Genomic DNA, 25223 nt, shown 5'->3' with positions numbered 1-25223 from the left:
CTTCTTTTGCCTTAAGCCTGGTTTCCTCTGTCCTGCATAGAGACCACATTTCACTGAGAGTGGTTGCTTTCTTCTTGGCATATATGCTTGATGTGAAGTTCCCCACTCCTCAGAGCATTGAGTACAACAATTGTCATCTCTCTGCTAGACATGACTTCCCCAAGCTCTTGAAATTGATCTCTCATTTCAGAGATTTTCATGAAGTAGGGAGCTATTCCTATCTTTGTTATCATCATCTTGTATAATTCATTTCTTAGAGATATTACTTCCGGTTGTTGATACTGAGAATAGCTCTACTAGCTTATCATAAATTTCTTTTGATGTCTCAAACTTGGAGACATAAGGAATGAGAGAGTCTTTGATTGATTCTATTAGAATCCTTTAAGTTCTTGTCTCATCCTTATTTTACTTGGCTAAGGCTTGAGTCTGTTCCTTAGCAGGGATAGTGATATTCCCTTTGACATGCTCTAGGAGTTCATTCTCCTTGAGTAGTAGATTAGTCCTCTTCTTCCATGCAAGAAAGTTATTGGTATCTACCAATTTATTGCTTTCCTTGAAAAAAAACATTGATGTATATTCAGAAGGGGACATGTAGTATACCCAGGGGGATAATATGGGGTACAGAGGGAGGTACCTAAGGGAATAATGTAATAATAAGATGGGCCATAGTAATAAATAAGGTGGCTAACCACCTTATTTATTCCCTATATAGGCCTCATACATACAATACCATGGGTCATTACCATGGTTCCCTCAATATCATCTATCTAATACCATGGGCTTATTACATTATTGCTAACTACTTGTGGTCCCTTACATGATACGGGTTAACCACCTTATTTATTACTATGGCCCATCTTATTATTACATTATTCCCTTGGGTACCTCCCTCTATACCCCATATTATCCCCCCTAGGTATACTACATTCCACCCCCCTTAACATGTTTCGTCCCTGAAACATACGAAGAACACAAATAATAAGATCTACTCAAAAGAGTAGTTCACTGGTATCATGCACGTGCATCTAGCCATCCAAGAGAAAGGTGAACCCTCAATCTAGCTGGTGCCTCGCTCACTTGAGATGGAAGTTGACCCTGGCGACTCTTCTGTGTTGATGTGTAGTAGGTGGATTGTCGCCCCTCTCTATCTGTCATGCAGGGGTTGTTGTCCTTGTGGCTAATTCGTTGCCATTTTGTTGGTTGTTTTCTTGCGGGGTGATGTGGGTGGTGATATGCTGAAGTTTTAACCAACGATGTCTTTTTCTTTAATTCACCACCTAATGGAGCCTGATTGGTATCTGGTACATGTTGTGGTGCCTGTTGTTGTTTCTTATCTTCCAATATTACTTCAACCACTGAGTCCTCATCTGATGTATCAGAACCTGTAATATTTTTTGCTTCAGCCTCCTTGGATTCTTCCTGTTTTTCTGGTATCTGGTTTGATGTTTGTGTTTGATTGTCGACCATCAAGGGCTCATCATCTGATGTGTCAGTGTCATTAGAGCTTTGTGCATCTGCCTCCATAGTCTCTGCTTGGGTCTTAATAGAAATATCCTGCAATGTTATTTTCTTCTTTTTATACCAGAGCTTCAGGAATTTTTTTCTGCACATTAATATTGATAGTATCCATAGATTCCATCCAAGGGTATCCCAAAACAACATCCATGTTACCCATATCTGAAGCATAAAAATCGGAATGCAATACATACTTATCCATAGAAATCTTCAAATCTTTATAAACTTGCACCTGCTCATTATTAACCTGTGTGTGCTCCATTTGTTTTGCTGGAACTTGCAATTTTTTTGCCAAAATGACCTTTATAAGATTTGGCTTGCAACTAGGATTTATAGACACAATGATTTTCTCCTTCTAAATACATCCATAAACTTGCAATAAGGAGATACCAGTAGAAAATAACCCCTTACATGTCTCATTCCCCTGTTTTCTAGCATGAGACCATTTGTCCAAAAGGAGTTTTTCAAATTCTTTATCCGAAAGTTCGGACAATTGGTTGTTGTAAATTGAGTTCCACCATTTGTAAGCCTCACCTTGGAAACCAAGCGATAATAAAAGTTTCCATTGTTTCCCATATGTGAACTTTTGACTCTGTATGAATTTTTCAATAGTAGGGCTATCATATTTTTTTGTAAAAAACATCTTGCTAGACGGCACGAAAAAAAATCACTTACTTGGCGAAAATTTGAAATGGCCATAGTTTAGTCAATATTGCTCAGAATCTTTATTATGACATGTTTTCGGAAATGGCATGACCATTCTGCATCTTCCCATGTGATAGAAATCCTGATCTAGGCACTGGAATTTCAGATTCGCACTGCAACTGTCTCGCCATCACAAAAATTTCTGAAAAAAAGAGCTGATTTTAAATCAGCGATATCTCCCTCATCCAGACTCTGATTCAACTGATTTTTTTTTTTTGAAATTGGATATTTTTTTGCAAAGAACCCAGATCTGTAATTAGATTCTTAAAATTTTGCCCCAGAATGTACAGATCTGATTTGCAAACTCGCTGCCCCGAAAAATTTCTGCAACACAGCTGATTTTTAAATTAGCTATATCTCCCTCATCCGGACTCCGATTCGACTGATTTTTTATTTTTAAATTGGGTATTTTTTCACCAACAACTTAGATCTGCAATTAGATTTTGCACCAGAACGTACAGATCTGATTTGCAAACTCGCCGTCCAAAAAATTTCCGCAAAAATAAAAACAATTCCTCTTTGCCCAAGAAAGTGCTCTGATACCACTTGTTATAGATTTGATATGAAAATATATGATAATACAAATATACCCAAGAACAAGAAGATAGAAATAAATAGAAATGCTTCACTTTATTAATATCAAACCCTTAAGGTAGGGTAACACCATACATTCACTCTTTAAGGAAGGAGAACACTCCACAAGCCATATGCATGTTCATAAAATAATCCTTGACATCTCTCAATGGGAAGTCTCTAGCCTCTATATAGGCCTCATACATACAATACCATGGTTCATTACCATGGTTCTCTCAATACCATCTATTTAATACCATGGACTTATTACATTATTGTTAACTACTTGTGGTCCCTTACATGATATGGGTTAACCACCCTATTTATTACTATGACCCATCCTATTATTACATTATTCCCTTGGGTACCTCCCTCTGTACCCCATATTATCCCCCTTAGGTATACTATAGGACGTGTACTTGATAGAATTTGAGATGTAATGGATTTGCTTTTTCCTTGAAAACTTGATGGCTTGACTTCCCTTGATCTTGATGTTCTTCAAGTTGCCTTCTCCAAGTGGTCTTGCTTGATGATGTGATTTGCTTGAAGAATTGTAGCTTGATGTAGGTCCTGATTCAATCTACTCTACTTTGTAGGTGTATTTATGTAAGGCTCTTCTTCTAGCTTTGTAGACCTCCTTGATGAATGATGGATTGTAGACCCTTCTTGTTCTTGAAGTGATTGAGACTTCTAGGCTTGATGCTTCAACTTTGTAGATGCTTCTTCTTGATGAGTGTTCTTGAGTTGCCCTTTCCTTGATGTGTCACCTTAACTCTGATACCATGTTGATGAATCTAGGGCAAAGTAGTGTAAAGTGATTCTTCATTACTTGATAACAATTTGTGATGCACTTTGACAATTTATCTTCTTCTTCTTTTTCCGAAGAAAAAAGCTGTAACCTTTTATTTAAAAAATGAAAAGTTACAATTGCAGATGCATGATGCATTTCCATAGCTGCCCGGTGGGCTCTGGTGCCTTGGCACCCTCCGCAACGTTAACGGACTAACGTGCAAAAAAGATGAGAAAAGAAGAGAGAGAGAGAGAGAGAGAAAGAGGGAGAGAGAGAGGAAAAGAAGTGAGAGCAAGAAAAAAAACTGAAATACATTTGTGAGTAAGACTCGCGCTTCAGGTTTTTCTTCCTTTTTTCTTTTCGACCTTGCGCCATACTCCTTGAGAGGGCTCGATCGAGGCAATAACTAACTGATTTTCTGCTTCCTGCATGCCTAATTCCTTGTCTGAGTCTGATGTGTCTGATTTGTGGTGCCGCTTTATCCCTCCCATGTTCTGGTCCTCATTTGCCTTCTCTGCCTGATTTGGGTGAAACTGTGCAACCTTGGTATCTGTTGTGGTTTCCTTCTGGCTCCCCGTTTCCTGGTGAGCCTCGGCTTTCTCTGTGGAAGTGTCTTCCTCTTCAGCTTCTGATTCTTCGTCATCTGAGGCCGGAGGGGAAAAGAGCCAACCTTTCTTCTGCTTCCCTTTCTGCTTTCTTTTGCTGTTCACTTTTTTGCCTTCTGGACATGTGCTTTGCAGGTGTCCTGTTTGTCTGCAGAGCCTACATCTAAAGGCAGTATTTTCATAGTCTAGTGATTGCAACCAAATTTGCTGTTTGTATACCAGCCTTATATTATCAGGCAGCCCTTTACTTAAGTCCACTTCCACACAGATTCGTGCGAAAGTGAAGATCCTTTCATCAATCCTTTCCATATCTGTTTTGATGTATTTCCCGATACTGTTCCCAATTCCTTCCAGAACTCGTTCGCTCCAGAAATGCAGGGGGAGGTTGTGAAGACGAACCCATACCGGCACTTTGGTGACTGTCATTTTGTTTGGATCGAAGTCTGTAAACCATGGGGTTAAAAACAGCCCCGCCGTTCCCCAGAACCAAGGCCCGACATTGATGATTGTATCTCTGACTTCCATGGATGCAAATCTGACTATGAAGAACCCTTTGGAGCACAAGTGTATATCGCATTCCATGGTCCAATTTTTGAAGATCCAGTGGAATAGATTCGTTGGTGTTGGCCAGAAGCTGTTGAATCGACATATTAGGGCCTGCGATTCATATGACTTAACATAGTCATCCATCCCTGTGAAATCAAGATTAAGGGCTGGGGTTTGCCCTAGCTGTTCTACTATGTACGGCCGAGGTGTATATCCACCTTGATCTGGGGGGGGTCCTGACTCTCTGTTGCCTTGAAGGATGTTTTTATATGATGGAGCTCCCTTAGGTTTATTCTGGGGTACTGTATTCCCCTTTTCCCCTCCTGAACTGCTTGGCTGTCCCTGAAGTGGTGCCCCTCCTCTCAGCCTGAGATTCACGACAATGGTTTCTCCAGGGCTGATCTCGTAGCTCCCCAGGGTTCTGTGGTCCTGGAGAGACCATCTTCCGTTGACTAGGTGCTGGATCTGGCCAGGGTAGCCAGTCAAAGCACAAATTTGCTGCTTTAACAGCGAAACAGAGCTATTTCCACTTACCCATACTAAGAGAGATTTCTTCTCAGGGGTTTTAATAAAAATCTGGAAACTATTTGTGGTTACCTGTTTTCTGCGATCTGGCTGAGCTCTGCCTGAGCCAGTGTCTATGCTGGTTGCCAGATGGTCAAGCTGTGTGCCTTCGTCCAGATCTTGCCTCTTATTGGGTCGATCTACCTTCTGTGTGACGAGAAAAACATGCCCTCTGATCATTCGATACTTATCCCCTCCGGTCTGTTGGCTGGATTCCGTATTGTCTTGAATCTTGCTCCAATCTATTAGGTCCAGCCTGGATCTGTGGAATTTGTGCCTTGCATTTTTGAACTGGGTTGGATCTGCGACATGCAGTCCCCCCTCTTTGCGTGCAAAAGACAACAGTGGATCGATTGGCTTGGTGAACAGCCAACGATCTATACCTACATAAATCGGCCCTAGCCCCAGTGATTTTCCGTTCCTGAAATGGGATCGGAGCCAAATGACATCGCCCTCAAGAATCTTGGCTGAAACGGGACGCGGAAGGGGTTGAGCAGCTCCATCGAGTCGAGGAATGGAATGTTGCAGAAGAGACGTCAGCCACCTCGCTTTCCTCCATGCGCAGACTTCTCTGTCTTGCCAGTCTGGATCCCCCACGCGTGCTAGCTCAGATGCCCAAATCTGTATATAACCGAGCTGAGTTGAAATGAAAAACCCAGGGTTTTGAGGAAAAAAACCCTGATCCACCATTTGAGTATCGGCCTGCTCCATGAAGGGAGGAGTTCCCAACTGTCGTTGGCGCCTTTGATCCGATCCATGTGTTTTCTTTCCTGCAGTGAAGACCAGGGAGGACCGAACCGATGGCTCGATTTTTGAGTTCCCATCAACCAGATGCCAAGCAGATCCGGGGCCTGGCTGATCTTTTTCAAAAAATAAAATCAGAAGTCATTTATCTTCTTCTTCTTATTAGTGTGTGTGTTTTATCAAACTGCTACCAAAACAAAATAACAAGAACACAAAGTTTGGCTCTCTACCAGGGACAAAACCTCTCCACTCTTGAGAGGAAAACCCTTGGTAAGTTTTCTCTTATTGAAGCTTCTTATTTGAACAACTGCCAAACCCTAGACCCTTGACTAGGATATCCTCCAAGCATAAGTCAAATCCTTCCTCCTTCAGCACTATAACTTCCGACACATGGACCTTTGTCTTCTGATACTTTGTCCTTCTTCTGGCACTTCTTTCTTCCTTCTATATTAAGTAGGTCTGCTAGGAGAGATACTTTTACTTAGTGATATCCTTCACCTAAGGATACTCACTCCTTCTCTAGATCATCCGAGTTCCTTTTGATGTATGGTAGTAGGTTGAGTGTGACAGCACTGCAACCTTAATCTTCACACATGTGAGGGTCCTAGCTGTAGATATATGGCTCCTTCTAACTTTGCTTGAGGTCCTTCTCTCTTCGCTTGGATAGGAGGCCTAGTAAGCCTATTTAGAAGCCCAAATGATGATGAATTTGATATTGTTATATTACCGCTGTTGTGACCACAAAGGTGACTCTGTTCCTTGCATGCGTGACTGTTTTTCACCAAAAATACAGTCCCTTTGACTTCTTCTCCTTTGCTGCACTTGAGGCTCCTCAAACATGTCTTCTTTCCACCTTTTCTCGGTTATGCTTCTTCGCTGATTTCAGAGCTCAATTGATGCGTTGTATGAGGAGTGGACAACCTCTATAAATAGAGGTCTGTCCCTCCTTTTCACGCTGACTTGACTGTTCATTAGGCCGACTTGATAATTTCATCATAATTCATCTTTTATTCGTTATGCAGCTGCTTGGAGACTTTGTTGAGGTTAGGAGAGGATTTGACTTGACTTGGAGGTGTTCCCATGACCTTGTACATTGACATCTAAGTTGCAGGAAACGTTGCCCAGGGCTCCGTTTCCGACCGGAAACAAAACGGAAACAAGTAAACTCATACTGTATGGCTTGGAAACTCGTTTCTGGCTGTACTGGCCCGTTTCACGCTGGGGAAACGTGGCCAGTACGACCGGAAACGAGTTTCCAGGCTATACAACGGAGTTTCCAGTTAACACTTGACGTTTTTTTTTTTTTTTTTTGCTTCTAATTTTTTATTGGGCGACTAAAATATCTTCTGGATGCCTCATTCAAGTTACAAAAAACAAGATTTTTTTGAGTGGGGCAGCCTAATGTTCAAGCCTATGGCCCTAGTGTTGATATGCAGTTCATGGTAATGTTAAATTCTTAAAGTAATCCTTTTACTTAAATTTTTAACATTGCCATGAAATGACTTAGGATGTTTGAGAGTGGTTTCGCCCTCATTGGATTTCATATGGAGAAAGTAGAATTTTAGATCTCACTCAAAATCCAGCAGACTTATCTGTTTTTCAGGGTTTCAGGATTGGGGGGATTGCAATGTTTCCATTGGATTTTGTCATGTAATAGGCTATGGAACTTGTATTTAATCAAGAGAACCAAGCCCTCTATGCAGGGGAGACTCCCAACAATCAAGAGCACCTAGGCCAGTACGACCGGAAACGAGTTTCCAGGCTATACGACGGAGTTTCCAGTTAACACTTGACATTTTCTTTTATTTTTTTTGCTTCTAATTTTTTATTAGGCGACTAAAATATCTTTTGGATGCCTCTCTCAAGTTAAAAAAAACAAGATTTTTTTGAGTGGGGCAGCCTAATGTTCAAGCCTATGGCCCTAGTGTTGATATGCAGTTCATGGTAATATTAAATTCTTAAAGTAATCCTTTTACTTAAATTTTTAACATTGCCATGAAATGACTCAGGATGTTTGAGAGTGGTTTCGTCCTCATTGGATTTCATATGGAGAAAGTAGAATTTTAGATTTCACTCAAAATCCAGCAGACTTATCTGTTTTTCAGGATTTCAGGATTGGGGGGATTGCAATGTTTCCATTGGATTTTGTCATGTACTAGGGTATGGAACTCGTATTTAATCAAGAGAACCAAGCCCTCTATGCAGGGGAGACTCCCAACAATCAAGAGCACCTAGGGTACTAGGGTATGGAACTTGTATTTAATCAAGAGCACTAAGGTCGTTCGACTATGTAGGAGGAGACTCCCAATCAAGCACGAGACAAGAAATTAGAAATTTCTCGTGGCTGATTTTGGATATTGCTATTTTCATTATGTGATCATTCATGAGTAAATGTGATGTAAATTTAGAGACTTATAGTTTATGCATTGACAATTGACAATTTAATCATAATGTAATAAATTAGAATGTATCATGTATGCTTTATGATTGCACACATTTCTTAAATTTCACGTTTCGTACCCGTTCCCGTTTCGGAAACTCGTACTCGTTTCCTTGTATCGTGCAACTTGGATTGACATACATGATGTAACACGCCCTCAAATTGACTTTGACTTTCTAGAGGCACTTTAAAATGTGCTTGATCTATTTTCAATGAGCAAGAAGCTCATTGACAAATAATATAAAAATAATTTTTCTTTTCAAATATCAAAAATACATTTATGAAGACCTAGCCTAGTTACATTTCCTTCAACAGGAAACACCATACAAGTGTTTCAGTAGGAAAAAGGATATCACTAAGTAAAAGTATCTCTCCTAGCAGACCTACTTAATATAGAAGGAAGAAAGAAGTGCCGGAAGAAGGACAAAGTACCGGAAGACAAAGGTCCATGTGCCGGAAGTTATAGTGCAGAAAGAGGAAGGATTTGACTTGAAATAGTGGTGTTTTGGCGTTTGTAGGCATTTCTGGTATTGATATGCCATGTTTGGGGCCATTTCTTGCACAATAGAGCTAGGGATAGACAGGCAAGGCAAAGTAGATTTCTAGAAAATCTGAACCATGCTTTTGGCATCAATACCCATTGGAATCTTATTCCAACACCAACTGGAAAATCCTTTGATTATCTGCCACTTGTTGTACTAGTAGACAATCCACCCACTTAACACTGCTCTTGGCTCATCACTCTTCAACCAAGCCACATCAACATTGCTTGCTCGGAATCATAACATTCAACTTGTACAAGTGGCTGTTGGAAACTCCTAATCTAGATATGTTCATAAAACAGTCTTTGGAGAAGCGAAGAAGTAAAAAGAAGGAAATACCTAATCACATAGAGTTGAAATGTCAGTCTATCATCTCAAAAAATTATAAAAACAAAAAAAAAAAGTAGAATCAAAGTGATCATCTCCCATGCAAGTGAAAGCAGTCTCATTGGCCTTGCTTTCTAACAAGGGTTGTGTATATGTAATAAATTCTGACATGTGGGCCCCATTTTTCCAGATTCTAGAAAAAAAACTACCAAGTCACATAGAGTTGAAATACCTAATCACATAGAGTTGAAATGTCAGTCTATCATCTTAAAAAATTATAAAAACAAAAAAATAAAAGTAGAATCAAAGTGATCATCTCCCATGCAAGTGAAAGCAGTCTCATTGGCCTTGCTTTCTAACAAGGATTGTGTGTATGTAATAAATTCTGACATGTGGGCCCCATTTCTCCAGATTCTAGAAAAAAAACTACCAAGTCACATTTTTTTTTCTGGAATCTAATGAAGCTGACTCTCGAAGGATCCCTGATCAATGTCAATATTTTGATGTATTTGAAATGAGAACAATGTGATGGAATCTCGCTGGATTTTAACTTCTAGTTTCATGAGTACCATTGGGGGTTAACACCATCTCTTGTTCATATATTTTAATTTTTAACCCAACCTTGAACCTCCTGAATCTTGAGGAGGACACAAAGCTTGTATCTGCAATGACTATGAGCTGTTGCTGCTAAATTAATGCATAATTTTGTAATCTTGAGAAGCAATCACAAAGTCCAAACTTCACATTGACTTGTATATTTTATGATATGTTATTTGTCTGACCCATTTCTTTCAGATGGTTGTTTGCAGTATATTATGAGTAACCCATTAATACATGGAAAGTTTAATTTTTTTAATCTTTATTCTGTTTGCTTATGATTTTTTTCACATAGTAAGAAAAACTTTAGTGAATTTGAAGAATGGTATTATTGCCTTTCACAGGAACAACTTCATGGACCATGTGGACAATCCACTTTGACCAACTCTGTTTGTTGCTTAATATGCTTGAATTGGTCTGACCCATTTCTTTTACATGGTTTTTGTAGTATATCATGATAGGAATTCATTCATTCATCGAATTTTCAAATTTATCCTAATGTTTTTTTTTGGTAATTTTTTGTTCATAGACTAAGAAAAGCTTTTTAGTAAAAATGAAGAATGGTATTTCTGTCTGTCACAGGAACAACCTCGTGGACCAGGGGACAATCCACCTTGCCCAACTCTTTTTGTTGCTAACTTAGGTCCAACTTGCACTGAAGATGAATTGCGTCAGGTGCTTTCAAGGTATTTGTAAAAATTGGAATGTTCATCTCCAATCCCAATACGCATCAAGGGGAGCATAGTTACAGTATGGATTATAATTGTGTCTCAGAATGATTGTGTGCATTACCTTGTGTTTTGTCAAAAATTTCAAATAAATATGTCTGATTCTATTTGAATTTTGGGGTTCCACTTAAATAGGTTTCGGGGTTTCAAAATGCTGAAGATGCAGACTAAAGGTGGAATGCCTGTTGCTTTTGTTGACTTTGAGGTATGTATTTCTCCCTAAATATGTTTAAAATTGTTTTAAAAATTACAATGAAATCTAAAGCTATATATTGCTAGCGAGCACTTGTTTACTTGATGGTCACTTGGATGGTGAGTTCTTGCTAGTTTTTGTGCCATGCCATCTTTCTGGCAAGCACAACCATATTCATGCCATTGGACCAAATTGCAGAAATTGTTAAACACACACCAAAATAATAGGCAGATTAGATAAACTCGTGTGAGTCCTTCTATTGACAGAATGTACATATTAATACATTGTCCTGACTCCTAACCCTTGGTTTCATATTACAAGAGGTCTCTTGGCCTTCCAATAACTATTGGAATTCCTCCACACCAACCCTTATGGATTAGGTGTCCAACATTCCCCCCTTAGTCCGAAGGGGTGTATATGGGTCCAAGAAGAGAGCTAAAATACAAAAGTGCATGGCAGCCAATCACTGGATGTGCTCTTTGAAATAGTGGTTTAAGAATGACCACAAACAAAATGAGGTAGAAAAACTCGTGGTTTATGCCGATGGTGGTTTAAGGCTGACCACCAACTCTGGAACTAAAGCTTGAACCAGTTCCTAGAACATTTTTGAATTTAGCTAGAAGTTGAAGTCTTCTGCGAAGTGGAAGTGCTCCCTGATGGTGGTTTGAAGATAACCACAAACTGATGTAGCAGAACCCAAAGCCTTCTGCTAATGGTGGTTTAAGGCTAGTCACCAACCAAAACATGCTCATGGAGCATGACTTAGTCTCTGGCTGCAACTCTGAATCTGGCTATGGGTGACGCTGGCTCTAGGCTCTAGTAGCTGGCTCTGGTTCAGGATGTGGCTCAGGCTTGTTCGATATTTCTCCAAAGCAAATAACTGATCATCAATTCGCCCCTTGTCAGATACAAGGTGAGGAGATGAAGATATCTCCACTGCAAGACGTGTCAATACTCGAGATTGAACTTTGAGGCATGACCGATATAACTTCTTGGTTGTTGAAGACCATTGCCAAGAAGCGATCCATCCAAGGTGAATCTTTGTTCTTGCAGGAGTTTTTTTCTTCTTCTGGAATATCTATTTGAATGATGAGTATGTTTACCACAATGCTCACAATGGTGAAGATCAAAACAATGATCTTTCACATGGCCAACACGATCACAATGTTGGCATCTGAGAATATGAAGTGGTTGCGGAAGAGGAGCAGGTGAAGATGAGCTGTCTTGAAAAAAACCCAACACTCCGAAACTTTATGGGTTTAAAATAGTCCAGAATGTGAAAGGAAACATCCTTTGTCACATCCAAGACCAGTTTTGTTCATTTTGTTAATAGATTCTTCCCAAGGTTTGATGATGGGCTTAGGAAGTGCAAGCTGAACCACTGCATTTTCATGCAAATTTGCTCATGAAATGGCCTCACTAGTCCAATCAACTGATGGATACTGATGGGAATCAAATTCAGACTCAAAAAGAGGATTGTTTTGAACAAAAACCAATTTAGAATGATGACTCTTCTGCTGTTGTGCTGTGACTGAAGTTGGAGAAATTCAATCTTCTCTTGTGCACGTTGTAAACAGATTTCATTATCAGCAAGAGTGGATTTACTGATTTTGATTGTGTTGTCAACAGTAGAGAGGATTAGAGTGCTCAATAACTCTAATAATCCATCAAGTCTGGCCATTTTCTTAATAACTCAAATTCGAGAAATCACTGACTAGTGAGGAAAAAAGAGATTCTAACTTGGGGCCTCAACACATCAAGAAGGATAGAAGTGTCCATGCATTGTTGACTACCAAAGTAGCGAAAAACCTTGCAATCTCAACTGTAAAAAAGTGCTGCATAACCATGCAATAAACTTTACGAAGGTGTTGATCTTTGTCTTATCAACAAATATACTCTTGGGAGAGTATCACCATTAAATGAAAAAATAAGCAAGACTCCAAGCCTCTATTCTTTGAAAAAAATGGCCCACAATGATTCAAAGGAAAAGTCTCAAGGAATAAGAGGATTTGAATATTGAGTTAAAAAAAAATTAGTGAGTCCTCACTGCTTTGAGAGAGAGTAGACAAAAATGGGCGCTGTTGCATAGAGATACTTAACCACGCCAGTGTCAAATTTGATTCAAATCTTGATATATTTGTGAAACTCCACAATCGAGACTTTTGTTGAAGCGACAACCTATTGAATTTAGGACAGAGCGTGTGAGTTCATGCAAACTATTATTTTCCTTAATTGATCAACCCAAAAACCTTGGATCTTGATGCATGAACAGATTAGCGACTGAAAAAGCTCGAGAGTTTCACAACTCACATGAATCTTATATTTAGTAGCATTTTCTTCTTGCCTTCAGTGGAATATGTCTCTGGATATGTATGTCCATTTGCATTATTTTTGGGAAACAAGCCCTCCATGGTACCACAGGCTAAGCTTTCTAATTGTCGTAGGTTTGGAACAAGCCAATGGTTTCATTCCGCGTGGATGTAGTAGCGAATGAGAGCGATCTCAACTTCAGATGCTTAACGGTAATAGTGCAGTTCATTGCTCGTAGCCCTTAGTTGTCAAGCATGGCTCTTATTGATAGGTTATAGCATTTTTGTAGCTACAAATTAGAACACTATGTTAGAGTCGGTCTTGTAGCCCTCCATCAGCGATCAAAGCTCTTTGCATTTGCATAAGTAGGTGTCAGAAACCGAAACCTATGAGCAGAGTGATGACCAGGCATCAGCTTCAGAGATTGAGGTACAGAGGAGGCCTCATAAGGGTGGAAAGGGCGGTAATCATAGGCGAGAGGAGCCCACCTCTTTGACAGATTTACAAGCTTGTCCTATGGCAGTCTCATGTTTCCAGTACATGTCTTGCTATGAGTTTTGCGAGAGGATCTCTCGGATTCAGCACCACAGAGAGTTGGCTCGCCTATTTGTTTTACACTTGCATGATGGACATGTTAACCTTGCCGGGGTGGACTTTACATTGACACCCGAGATGATTGCACAGGCCACAGGGATACCTAATGTCGGAGAGGTATGGAATAAGCGCAAGGTGTTGGACAGTGTTCATTTTGAGCCTTTCGTTAGACCAGCACTCATGAGACACTTGACGGGAGTGTTTCCCTTCAGATTTCTCAGGAGTGAGTATGCTCCCATGATGAGGCTCATCATGCTCTATTTTACCTGTGAGGGCAGATTTTCACAGGTATATTCGTACCATATTCGCCTATTGATGCACTTCACACGGGTACGGATGATGAACATCCCTGTTTTCTTCTATCAGAACATTGAGAGGATGGTGTCCATGATGCAGAGGAAGAGCCCGGCACAGCAGTATAGGAGCCTTTACCATTATGGTTTGATTCAGCTTGTGGTATTACATCAGTTGGCTCAGTAGGGAATCTCATGGGAAGAGTTCATCTCTCGTGAGCTTTTCACAGCACCACCACCGCCACATCCTGAGGTTATTCATGAGGAGGGAGGACCATCACAGCAGCATGACATCCCCGTCACTAGACATGTCAGCTCCTCACCTTTGGTTACTTATCAGAGAGGCCAGAGGGCCTTATTTGCAGCAGCTCGGCGAGTACTTTCTCCACAGCATGTGGAAGGGGTCTCGCCTTCTTCATCGGCTCAGCGAGTGTTATCTCCACATCAGGTGGAAGGGGCCTCGCTTTCTTCAGCAGCACAGGTATCAGAGAGGGGCAAGCAGCCCAGGATTGATGAGGGACCATCAGGTGTTCCAGATATAGAGCTTATTGATCTTGATGTCAGTTCTCCTAGCCGAGAGTCAAAGGAGATCATTCAACACCTTAGAGCTGAAAATGATGCATTGCAGAGGAGATTAGAGGGGGCACAATGGACAATCTCATATCTAGAGCAGCGCAACAAGCAGTTGGAGGATGAGCAAGCTCTTGATGAGTTGTGGAGGATTCGTGGAGATCGCATCTTGAATAGAAGAAGACCTGGTGATCTATTGCCCGCTGAGCGAGAGTCCATGCTTATCCGGCTCAATGCTCACTTGGAGAGGCTGTTGGCTAAGGCCAACCAAGATAAAAAATTGTTGAGAAACATGAAGAACCATTATTGGGCGAGAATGCACGTGTGCAAGGCAAAGATGAAGATGTTCCAAAGGCGGTTGGCCAAGGCACAAAAAAGGAGAAAGAGGCCCGATCCCCTCCATATCTTGGCCGAGGCTTCACTGAAGGACCAAGGCACTAAATAGCCTAGCCACAGCACAAATCCCAAGAAATTTTGAGCATTTTGGGTAAATTTTGGTTTTTTCAGGCAATTTACAGGTTTTCTCCATTAACGGGTCTCACCCCCCGCGCGACCCTTCATCTTGGCAACTCCATTTTGCAAAAACTCAGCATTTCCAGATTTGTCATGAGAAGTTACATATGCTCATCCATGGCCAAGAGATTTTATGAAGTTTTGGGCCTCCAGAAAGTAAAAAAACAAGCAAAAAATGACTTTCTGCCACATTTTTGAGACACAGAAAGCAGTCTTGGGAGATTGCAATTTTGGAGGGGCAAATGACCACCAAATTCAGAAATTCCAGTTGGGTTGGAAAGTAGACTCGCAGACCTTTCCAACAAGCCTACTCTTGCTCAATTTGGACACCTGGAAGTGCCCCAAAAGTGGTCCCAAAGGCGCGCGACCCGTCAGGCAAATTTCTCCAAATTTCAGTGTACAGCTCAGAAAAACGCAGTTTGACCCTGTTTGACTTTTTGGGGTGGATTATTATCCTCTTTGATGTAATTAATGTACTTTTATGACACTTTTACACTTATGTACCTCTTCTAGAAGATTCATTCATGAAAAAGGTGAAAATTAAATGAATGAATTGGTTTCCTAGCTTATAGAGGCAAGTTGTTTTGACTGCCTAGTTTGTAGTGCTTAGTTTAGAAGTGGTTGAAACAACTCCTAGGATAGTGAGCTTGACCCATGGAGGCAGGGAAAGAGGTTAGATGATCTATATTATGTACTTTCTTGCTCATTTTCATGGTTGGACTCTTGAGGGAGAAACTATCATTGTATTATTCACTGTATCTCTGCAATTTTTGGCTAAGGAAGACCAGGGTTTTGCAGTCCTTTTCGGATTCTTGTGGTTACATGTATTGATGGTGTGTTTCTCTATGTACTTGTAAGTGTGTTATGTGAATCATTTCCTTTTTTTTCCTTCTGCACATTAAGCAAACGAAGTGTTAAAGTAAGAATTCATGACTGTCATGCTCTGCTTTTAAGTTTGTTTAATTTCAATGTTTTCTACTGTTTAAGGAGAATTCAAAGTTATTGTTTGCTCTCCTTAGCTCCTCACCTATCATTCCTGACCATCCACCTCAATCAAAGGCATCAATACTGTCTCCTACCTCGCCCCAAAGAACCCCCTGCAGAAACTGTGTCCAATCCCCGCACCCAAAATTGCCATCCCCTCAATTTGCCACCGAAAACCCTAAAAACCCCAAATCAACCTTTTGATCAGTTTACTAGCCTAAAATCAGTGTTACCCTATTGGTCATCTCATCCATTGAAGATCTCACCGAGATAGACCGGAGAGAGCCCTCTCCCGCCCCGTAGGGCTAGCTACGAGGCGAAGTGGTTTGATGTTGCCTTGAGGTTTACCTTTCTCAGCCTGAGGTGAAATTTCAAGCGCTAACATATTGGCGACCATACTGGGGAGAACATTCGACTTGTTGATTGTCTTGTCCCAGTACATGAAATCAAGGTGCAGATCTGATGCTGATGGTGGACAGCAGTCAGACACTTATGCAGGCTGAACCATTCACCTGGCGACTCCAATTCGATCCAGACATTCCAACGCTTACTGATCCATTCATGCAATGGTAGGGTATGTGGCAAACCTTACCCTGTGTGAAGCTGTAGAAGAAATAAGAAAGGAGTTAGCAGATACTGAATTTGATGAAGATGTTTTCAGTGCCTTGCTTCACTTGTTGAAATCTTCAAAGTTATCTTCAAAGTTCTTCAAAACTAAATTTTGTGAGTTAATTGTTGAAAGAATCGAAAAGGAGATTCAATGTTTAAATGAGCAAATCCAGTCATATGATTTCCAAGACCCTAAAAAGTTCTTGGAAATCCTTCCTCCTTCGCAACAAGAAATAACATACTCGCCTACAGATGTTTACATTGACAGTGTGCAGCTGGAAATATGTGTTGCAGAGTTGGGGCAGCCAACAAAGTCTGGCTTCCGTGATCTTATTGCGGCATATATGGACATGTTTTTCACTTTGATTGATAGATCAGGCTGTTTTTTACGTGACCAGGCTCATTACGTACATGAAGGGCTGCCAGCAATTACATCTGTGACCTCGTGGAAGCATTCTCGAGCGGCATCATTTTCAGGTTTACTTGAATGGTTAATATGGCATTTTAGTATTACCTGATCTATTGTTTGTACAGCAGATTAGAGTAGATTTTGTAAATAAATAAGCAGCCATAAGGGCAGCATCTTGTTTTAGTTTGCTTGAAGATTGTTAAGTCGTTTTTCAGTCATTTCAGTCTTGAGATCAAATCAGTTTGAGTTCAGTTTCAGTTGTGTCGATGATGACTCCATTGCCCAATGGGTGGAGGCACTGTCTGCTCTCCCAAAGTTCTGCGGTTCTTGGCACCTCCACGAAGCGGCAGCTGCCATCCCAAGTGGAGCCGATGTTAGGCTCCGTCTTGTATGTCAAATGTGAGATTGATTCTTCTTCAAAACCCCGTTTTGAAGAAGAAATCTTTAAATGTGTTGTTTTAGAATATGTAATTTATTCTCCCGCTCTTCAAATGGCAGCAGTTTCCTTAGCTCCTATCTCTGCAAAAGCACAAACAAAAGAAAACAAAACATCATCAGCAATCATGTCCATTTGTTTGATCTGGTCTAGAAGCTGTCTTCAGTTGTCATTTGGTTATACAGCTCTCCATACATTTGGTTGCTCAGATCTCGTTACTTAGCCAAGGAATCGCTGGAATGAAAGGCATACTTTAATCTCTTGACAAGCATATGCCTGCGGGTTTGTTGCCTAGCCTTCAGCAATGTATATAAGGAGGTGAATTCCTCAAGGCAATCGAATCTGATTTTACACCAACATTCGTGGCTCCATGCACAGTTTTGCAATGGAATTGGCTTGCCATTGGCACTATATGCTTTGAGCTCAATCTCCCTCTATGCAAATCTCTGCCAATTGATTACAACAACACAGAAGGGCCAGTGCAGGGAAAGCTCAATGTTCATCTCGTTTCCCGCACCCATGATGATCTGGGATGGCTCAAGACAGTTGACCAGTATTATGTGGGTTCTAACAATTCAATTCAGGTGTGTAAGAGCATTACGTACTATGTTGAGTGCCACTGTTCATGATGTTCTATATTACACGAGTCCTATTTACTGCCAAGATATCATTGATTCGGTATCCAATCAATTGAACAGTTTGTATTTGAAATTTCTCAAAAGGAATCCGGGTTAGGACGGGAATGGTTTCTATTCCTATGAAAAATGATACAAATTATTGGCCGTCACAAGCATCACTTCCAAGAATCATGCAAAAAGTGTTGATACATTTGGCTTACAACCATTAAAGAAAAAGTGTGCAAATGATGCCGGGAATGAATGTTCAAATTGTGGATTTATATCCCTCACTACTTACTACTTCACTGCTCAAGGAGATAAGAGTCTGACAGTGGACTCTCTGAATAGATATAGCAATGGTGAAATTGGTTTGATGGTTGGGCTTAGCCCGGAAGGGCCTTGGACAAGTATACGTTCTGTCTTACCTCTATCTACAATTCCAAAAGAGCTGAATGGAACTTTTGGTGTTGAGTTCATTGATCCAAGAGAGCCCGTGATGATAGTGCCAGTTTTGAGAGCTGGTCTTGTATTGGTGGAGCATGTTGCATCTAGTTTGCCTGCAACAAAAACATATCATGTTGGCTATTATAGAGATGAGAATACACTTCAAACAACCTTATATTTGAACAAACTGCCAGAAATATTTCCAGAGGGTTCTCGTGTGCTTGTAGCTGATCCAATGCTTGCAACTGGTGGGACAATTATTGCCACAATTAATCTACTGAAGGACAGGGGAATTGATCCCAAAGATATACGGGTGGTTTCGGCTGTGGCTGCTTCCCCTGCACTTCAAAAATTAAGTGATAAATTTCCTGGGCTTCATGTCTATACTGGAACTATTGATCTTGGTCTGGATGAAAACGGTTTTATTATTCCAGGTCTTGGGGACGCAGGAGACCGCAGTTATGGCACTTAAGATATTTTCATTTGGTTTCGATGCTTATTGGCGTGAAGGACAAAACCTTATTCCCAGTTTAACACCAAAATATGCAATATCTTAAAAACAAAAGGAGCAAAAATGCCTAAAACACCAATGAGTGTATCAAATCCTCTCCAGATTCCAGAATATGAAGTAAATCCAGCAGAGCTGTCATTTCCACAAGGTGCAGAGACATCAAAGGGTAGCTATCAATTAGCCAAGTGGAACGGGACAAGAGTTGCTGTAAAGATTCTTAACAAGGACTATTATTCTGACCCAGAAAGCATAAAACGTTTCAAGAATGAATTGACACTGCTACAAAAGGTTCGGCATCCTCATGTGGTTCAGTTTGTGGGTGCTGTCACACAAAATGTTCCTATGATGATCATTGCAGAGTATCTTCCAAACGGAGATTTGAACAGTTACCTCCAAAAGAAAGAACGTTTACAACCTGCAAAGGCAGTGAGAATTGCTCTTGAGATTGCAAAAGGAATGAATTATCTTCACGAATCCAAACTGGAGGCAATCATCCATTGTAATTTGAAGCCAAGGTGCCAGAAATATTTTGCGTGATAGTGGGGGGCATTGGAAAGTGACAGATTTTGGATTGAGTCAATTGTTGAAGTTATCATCAGATAATGTTCGAGAATGGCATCGACGTCCCTTGGATGATACCTTAAGGTTATATATGGCGCCAGAGGTTTACAAAAATGAAGCATTTGATAGAAGTGTGGACATTTTCTCGTTTGGTCTTATTCTTTATGAGATGATTGAAGGTATCCCACCTTTCCACCCGAAATCACCAGAAGAAGTCTCCAGACTGATGGCTTTGGAGGATAAGAGACCAGCATTCAAACTCAAGCCAAAGCATTATCCAAGTGATCTGAAAGAGTTGATTGAGGAATGTTGGGATAGAAACTCATGTGTCAGGCCAATCTTTTCTGCGATTATTGTGCGTCTAGACAGAATAAGGCCCTTATGTGTCAAACAGAGCTTGCTGGCATTGATCGCATAGTTTTAATCTGGGCTCTTAAGTTGCTAGAGCAACGTGGGAAAGCTGTGATTTTTAAAGGAACATCCACAGATGATGAAGAGAAATCTCGAGGAGAGCGAAAGGTTTGGGAAAATATCCAAAAAGGATTTGTCAACTAGAAAAATTTGGCGCACGTCCTTGACACCTGGCCTTCACTTCAGCCAAAAATAAACAAAGACACCTGTTACCAGATGAATAGGATTCGTTCTTATGACCTCAGTTAGTCATACGATGGGGTCTGCGCTCCAATTGTTAGGCTTTTTGGTTAGAGATTTTCGAGGAGAAAATTGTTACATGTTCTATTTATGTAACTTCAGTTGAAACAGCGCCCCTGTTTTGGGTCGATCTGTTTCCTACAGATAGTATTATTTTTATTGTAAATTCTTAGTGTAAGAAAAAGTTAGTGAGAAGGGGGGAGAGAGTTCTGAGAGCTGGTGGAGAACAGAGAGCTTCATTGTACAGATTTTGACAGAGAATTTAATTAAAAATGCAGCTCTGACCCCTGAGATTCCTGTGGTATGAGATTTAACATTTGTGTCCTCTTTTGTTTCATATGTAGCCTGTTATGTTTTTCATGTCATTTCATGATCGTTTCCATTTGAACAAATGAAGTGTTAAGGTAGAATTCATCATTTGTATGCTCTGCCTTTAAGTTTGTTCATATTTAATGTTTTCTTCTGTTTGACAAGGATTCATCTTCTATGCCCTTGTCAGCTCCTCAGCAGTCTTGCCATTCCATTTAATCTCAATTTGATGTTAAACTTTCTTGCCTACCTTGCCTCAGGGGATAATCCGTGTTTTTGATTACATTTCTCTGTTCAAGCTGTTCCTTTGCCCCATGCAGCCCAGAAAAACCCCATCATTTTATTAAACACCCCTTTTTATCAGTTTACTAGCCTAAAATCAGTGTTTCCTTATTGGTTATCTCGCCCATTGAAGATCTTTACCGAAATAGACCGGAGAGAGCCCTCTCCTGCCCCGTAGGGCTAGCTACGAGGCTAAGTGGTTTGATGTTGCCTTGGAGTTTACCTTTCTCAGCCTGAGGTGAAATTCCAAGCGCTAACACACTATAACCCATTAGCCATATGTACCCACTGTCAATGTCGATGAGGTTCAAAAGGCCATGAACATGAGTGAGAGGCCAGTTTGCAAACTCCAGTGGTGATTGTGGGCATGACTTTACACTTCTTTGGAGCACTTATTGGAATAATAACTCAGCATGGAGTAGGCCTAGAGATAAATGGAAGTGGCATTTTTTGATTGTGAATGAGTTAGAAGAAATCAATCTAGTAGAGGAATAGTACAACACCAAAGCCCTCATAAGAGTCTTCCGTCGCGAATTAACCATATATTTATGCATGCATATGCATCAGAACAACCTCAACTGCAAGGAATCTCATAACCATTCAATGAGGAAAATATTTACCAGTAGAATAAGATTCTGAATCAAGGGAGTTGATTCAGTCCTTGTTCCTCATTGTGTTGGTTCTTCACAACCTTCCAGTTGCATGCATTAGGGTTGCGGCGACAAACGTAATAGTTCTGAGGAGCCAGAACACAACGGAGTGTTAGGGAGATAGGGAGCTATAGAGAAGGAAGTGTTATAGGAACAAGAGCAACGCTTGGACCTGATTAGTCTTCCAAATCCAATGCATTATTAAAATGGGTGAGAGAACCTATGGAGGAAGAGCATTAATGCCACTTAACATTGAACTACCTAGGAGGCTTAATGGCTTCTAGTCTCCCATTGAAGCCCTTAAATGTTGCTCACCAACTCACTTGCAGTCATCTTCAAGGTCTCCCATTCAATGTTGCACGAAGCGGGGGCGAAGCGGAAGCGTTTTTTGGAAGCGGGGACGCAGAAGCGTCATTTTCCAAAAATCTAGGAAGCGAAGTGTCCGCGGAAGCGTTTGCTATATATATATATATATATTTTATTTTTTTGCATTTATACTCAAAACAAACATCCCAAATAGCAAATTAATTGTAGAAGACATGAAAACATGCATTTTTTTGCATAAATCAAGATAGATATAACATCCATTGTACATTAATGATTAATTATTCGGGCATCAACCATTTAGATGCAACAACCATCTAGAATCTAGATTCTTCTCCTCTTGTCTAGCCTTTGCCTCTACCTCGATTGTCTAGGGATATTAGTCAACATTGCCCAATTTGATCAAACTACCTAATTCAAGACTTAAAATATGGTAGAAAAAGCTTAACATGCTTGATCGATGATTTTGACTTGATTGAAACGTAATTTTTTGCTAAGGGCGTGCCGCGTGACAAAGGAGTTCAACAATTAACACCACCATCACTAGGGTGCATATAGGGCTTGGTGCTCTTGATTAAATGCTAATCGCATACCTTCATACTTGATATAACCTAATGAAATGTCACAATCCCATTGATCCTGAATTCCTGAAAACTGTTAAGTCTGCTGAATTTTGAATAAGATATGAAATTCTATTTTCTCCATATGAAGTCCAATGAGGTTGGAACCACTCTCAAACATCCTGAGTCATTTCATGGTAATGTTAAAAATTTAAGTAAAATGATGAAAATGAAAAATAAAGGAGAATGTCACTTTTACTTTAAGAATTTAACATTACCATGAGGGAGCATATGCTATATTTATATTTTTTTTTCCTTCATTCGTCACCCTAACCCAAGGTGGACCCACCCCCAACAAGCAAACTCACCTAAAATTAAAAAAAAAATTGAAAAAAAAAACGATTTTCTAAACGCTTTTCCGGAAGCGTACGGAAGCGTACGCTTCCTCCTCTGAAGCGCCACGCTTCCGACGCCCGAAGCGCCGTACGAAGCGCGCTTCGGCGCTTCCGTACCACGCTTCCGAATTTCCAGGAAGCGGCAAAAAATTTGGAAGCGGCGCTTCCGAATTTCGGAAGCGCTCTTTCGGCCAAGCTTCTTAAGCGCTTCCGTGCGGGACGCGCTTCAGGGCTTGGAACCGTGGGGGGGGGGGGGGGGCGCTTCGTGCAACATTGCTCGCTTTAGTTCACCTACGAGGATAGTGAGCATAGACATAGAGAGCATTCATGATTTCCCATCCAATCAATGTTGCACGAAGCGGGGACGCGGAAGCGTCATTTTCCAAAAATCTAGGAAGCGAAGCGTCTGCTATATATATATATTTTCTTTTATATTTTTTTGCATTTATACTCAAAACAAACATCCCAAATAGCAAATTAGTTGTAGAAGACATGAAAACATGCATATTTTTGCATAAATCAAGATAGATATAACATCCATTGTACATTAATGATTAATTATTCGAGCATCAACCATTTAGATGCATCAACCATCTAGAATCTAGATTCTTCTCCTCTTGTCTAGCCTTTGCCTCTACCTCGATTGTCTAGGGATATTAGTCAACATTGCCCAATTTTAATCAAACTACCTAACTCAAGACTTAAAATATGGTAGAAAAAGCTTAACATGCTTGAGCGATGATTTTGACTTGATTGAAAGGTAATTTTTTGCTAAGGGCGTGCCGCATGACAAAGGAGTTCAACAATTAACACCACTAACACTAGGGTACATATAGGGCTTGGTGCTCTTGATTAAATGCTAATCACATACCTTCATACTTGATATAATCTAATGAAATGCCACAATCCCATTGATCCTGAATTCCTGAAAACTGTTAAGTCTACTAAATTTTGAATAGGATATGAAATTCTGTTTTCTCCATATGAAGTCCAATGAGGCTGGAACCACTCTCAAACATCCTAAGTTATTTCATGGTAATGTTAAAAATTTAAGTAAAAGGATGAAAATGAAAAATAAAGGAGAATGTCACTTTTACTTTAAGAATTTAACATTACCATGAGGGAGCATCTGCTATATTTATATTTTTTTTGCCTTCATTCCTCACCCTAACCCAAGGTAGACCCACCCCCAACAAGCAAACTCACCTAAAATTAAAAAAAAAAATTGAAAAAAACGATTTTCTAAACAGCGTGGCGCTTTTCCAGAATCGTACGGAAGCGTATGGCAAGCATACGCTTCGCCCTCCAAAGCGCCACGCTTCGTACTGCCGAAGCGCCGTACGAAGCGCGCTTCGGAGGAAAGCTTCCGAAATTTCTAGGAAGCGTCCAAAATAGGCGGAAGCGAGCTTCTGGATTTTGGAAGCGTGCTTCCAGGGACGCTTCCTGGACGCATCCGCACGAGACGTGCTTCGGGCCTTGGAATCGTGGGGGGGGGGGACGCTTCATGCAACATTGCATCCAATCATCCAGTGGGGGTAGTGATACAAAGAGAACAAAAAATTGGCTGAATATCTTGCTGACACGATTGCAGAGAAACACTCAAAATAGCTGACTTATTCAATGGACAAACATTCATAGTGGAAGCACTATCTGAGGTCTTGTCATGCAGATAAGTGCAAAGACATGTAGCTCGTAGGTTAATAGTCAGAAGCTTATAATGGATAAATGGTTATGAGTAGGAATTATGTTGGCCTTGGACCTTAGATTAAGGGGGATACCCGAGTCAAGCACTTAGGGTTTCTAGCTCATAAAGGTTGGCACAAAGGTAAACTCAAAATGCAAAAGGAAGACAATTGAGTAGGCTAGGAAGACACCTGCTCTGATACCATGTTAAACACACACCAACGTAATAGGCAAATTAGATAAACTTGTGTGATTCCTTCTATTGACATAATGTACATATTAATACATTGTGCTAACCCTTGGTGTCATATTCTAGGTCTCTTAGACTTCCAATAGCTGTTGGAATTCATCCACATTAACACTTATGGGTTAGGTGTCCAATAGAAATAAAGTGAATTGGTTGTTTCCATGAGTGGGTTAGAGCTACACAACCATACTCAACCATTTTTGTGAGTTATGAGTGCCACAACTTGCATAAAGATGCAACTAAACATTACTTTAAGAAATGTTATTCCGTAGCTCGAAGCCTAATACTATGAGTACAATTTTGTGAAAATATAGTTAAATATAAGGGGATTAATTAGAGTAAACTTTGACTTAGTAGTTGATGATTCAGGATCTGCTTTGAAAATTGCCAATGAATTGTCTT

General features: G+C 40.4%; 1 protein-coding gene and 1 pseudogene across 5 annotated transcripts in view; both read left to right on the top strand.

Moving 5' to 3' along the window:
• Window positions 1-25223, top strand: part of LOC149258117 (uncharacterized) — a 233480-nt gene that overhangs the window by 136945 nt on the left and 71312 nt on the right. For 4 of the 5 annotated variants that reach the window (XR_016256778.1, XM_089414698.1, XM_089414696.1 and 1 more), the window contains exons 7-8: window positions 10531-10634; window positions 10812-10881. Coding sequence is in view for 4 of the 5 variants with exons in the window: in XM_089414698.1 (XP_089270824.1) it covers window positions 10531-10634; window positions 10812-10881 (174 nt within the window). In the remaining variant the exon portion in view is untranslated. Of the gene's footprint in view, window positions 1-10292; window positions 10364-10530; window positions 10635-10811; window positions 10882-25223 lie in introns of those variants that run through there. The other variant, XM_089414700.1, reaches the window with a different exon arrangement.
• Window positions 18107-20138, top strand: LOC149258118 (integrin-linked protein kinase 1 pseudogene; annotated as a pseudogene).

The sequence above is a fragment of the Pinus tabuliformis genome, chromosome 6 (genome assembly GCF_031772625.1).
Source record: "Pinus tabuliformis cultivar Carrire ecotype Pingquan chromosome 6, CPIR1, whole genome shotgun sequence".
In the NCBI taxonomy this organism is placed as follows: Eukaryota; Viridiplantae; Streptophyta; class Pinopsida; order Pinales; family Pinaceae; genus Pinus; species Pinus tabuliformis.
This window is presented reverse-complemented; position numbering and strand designations above follow the sequence as displayed.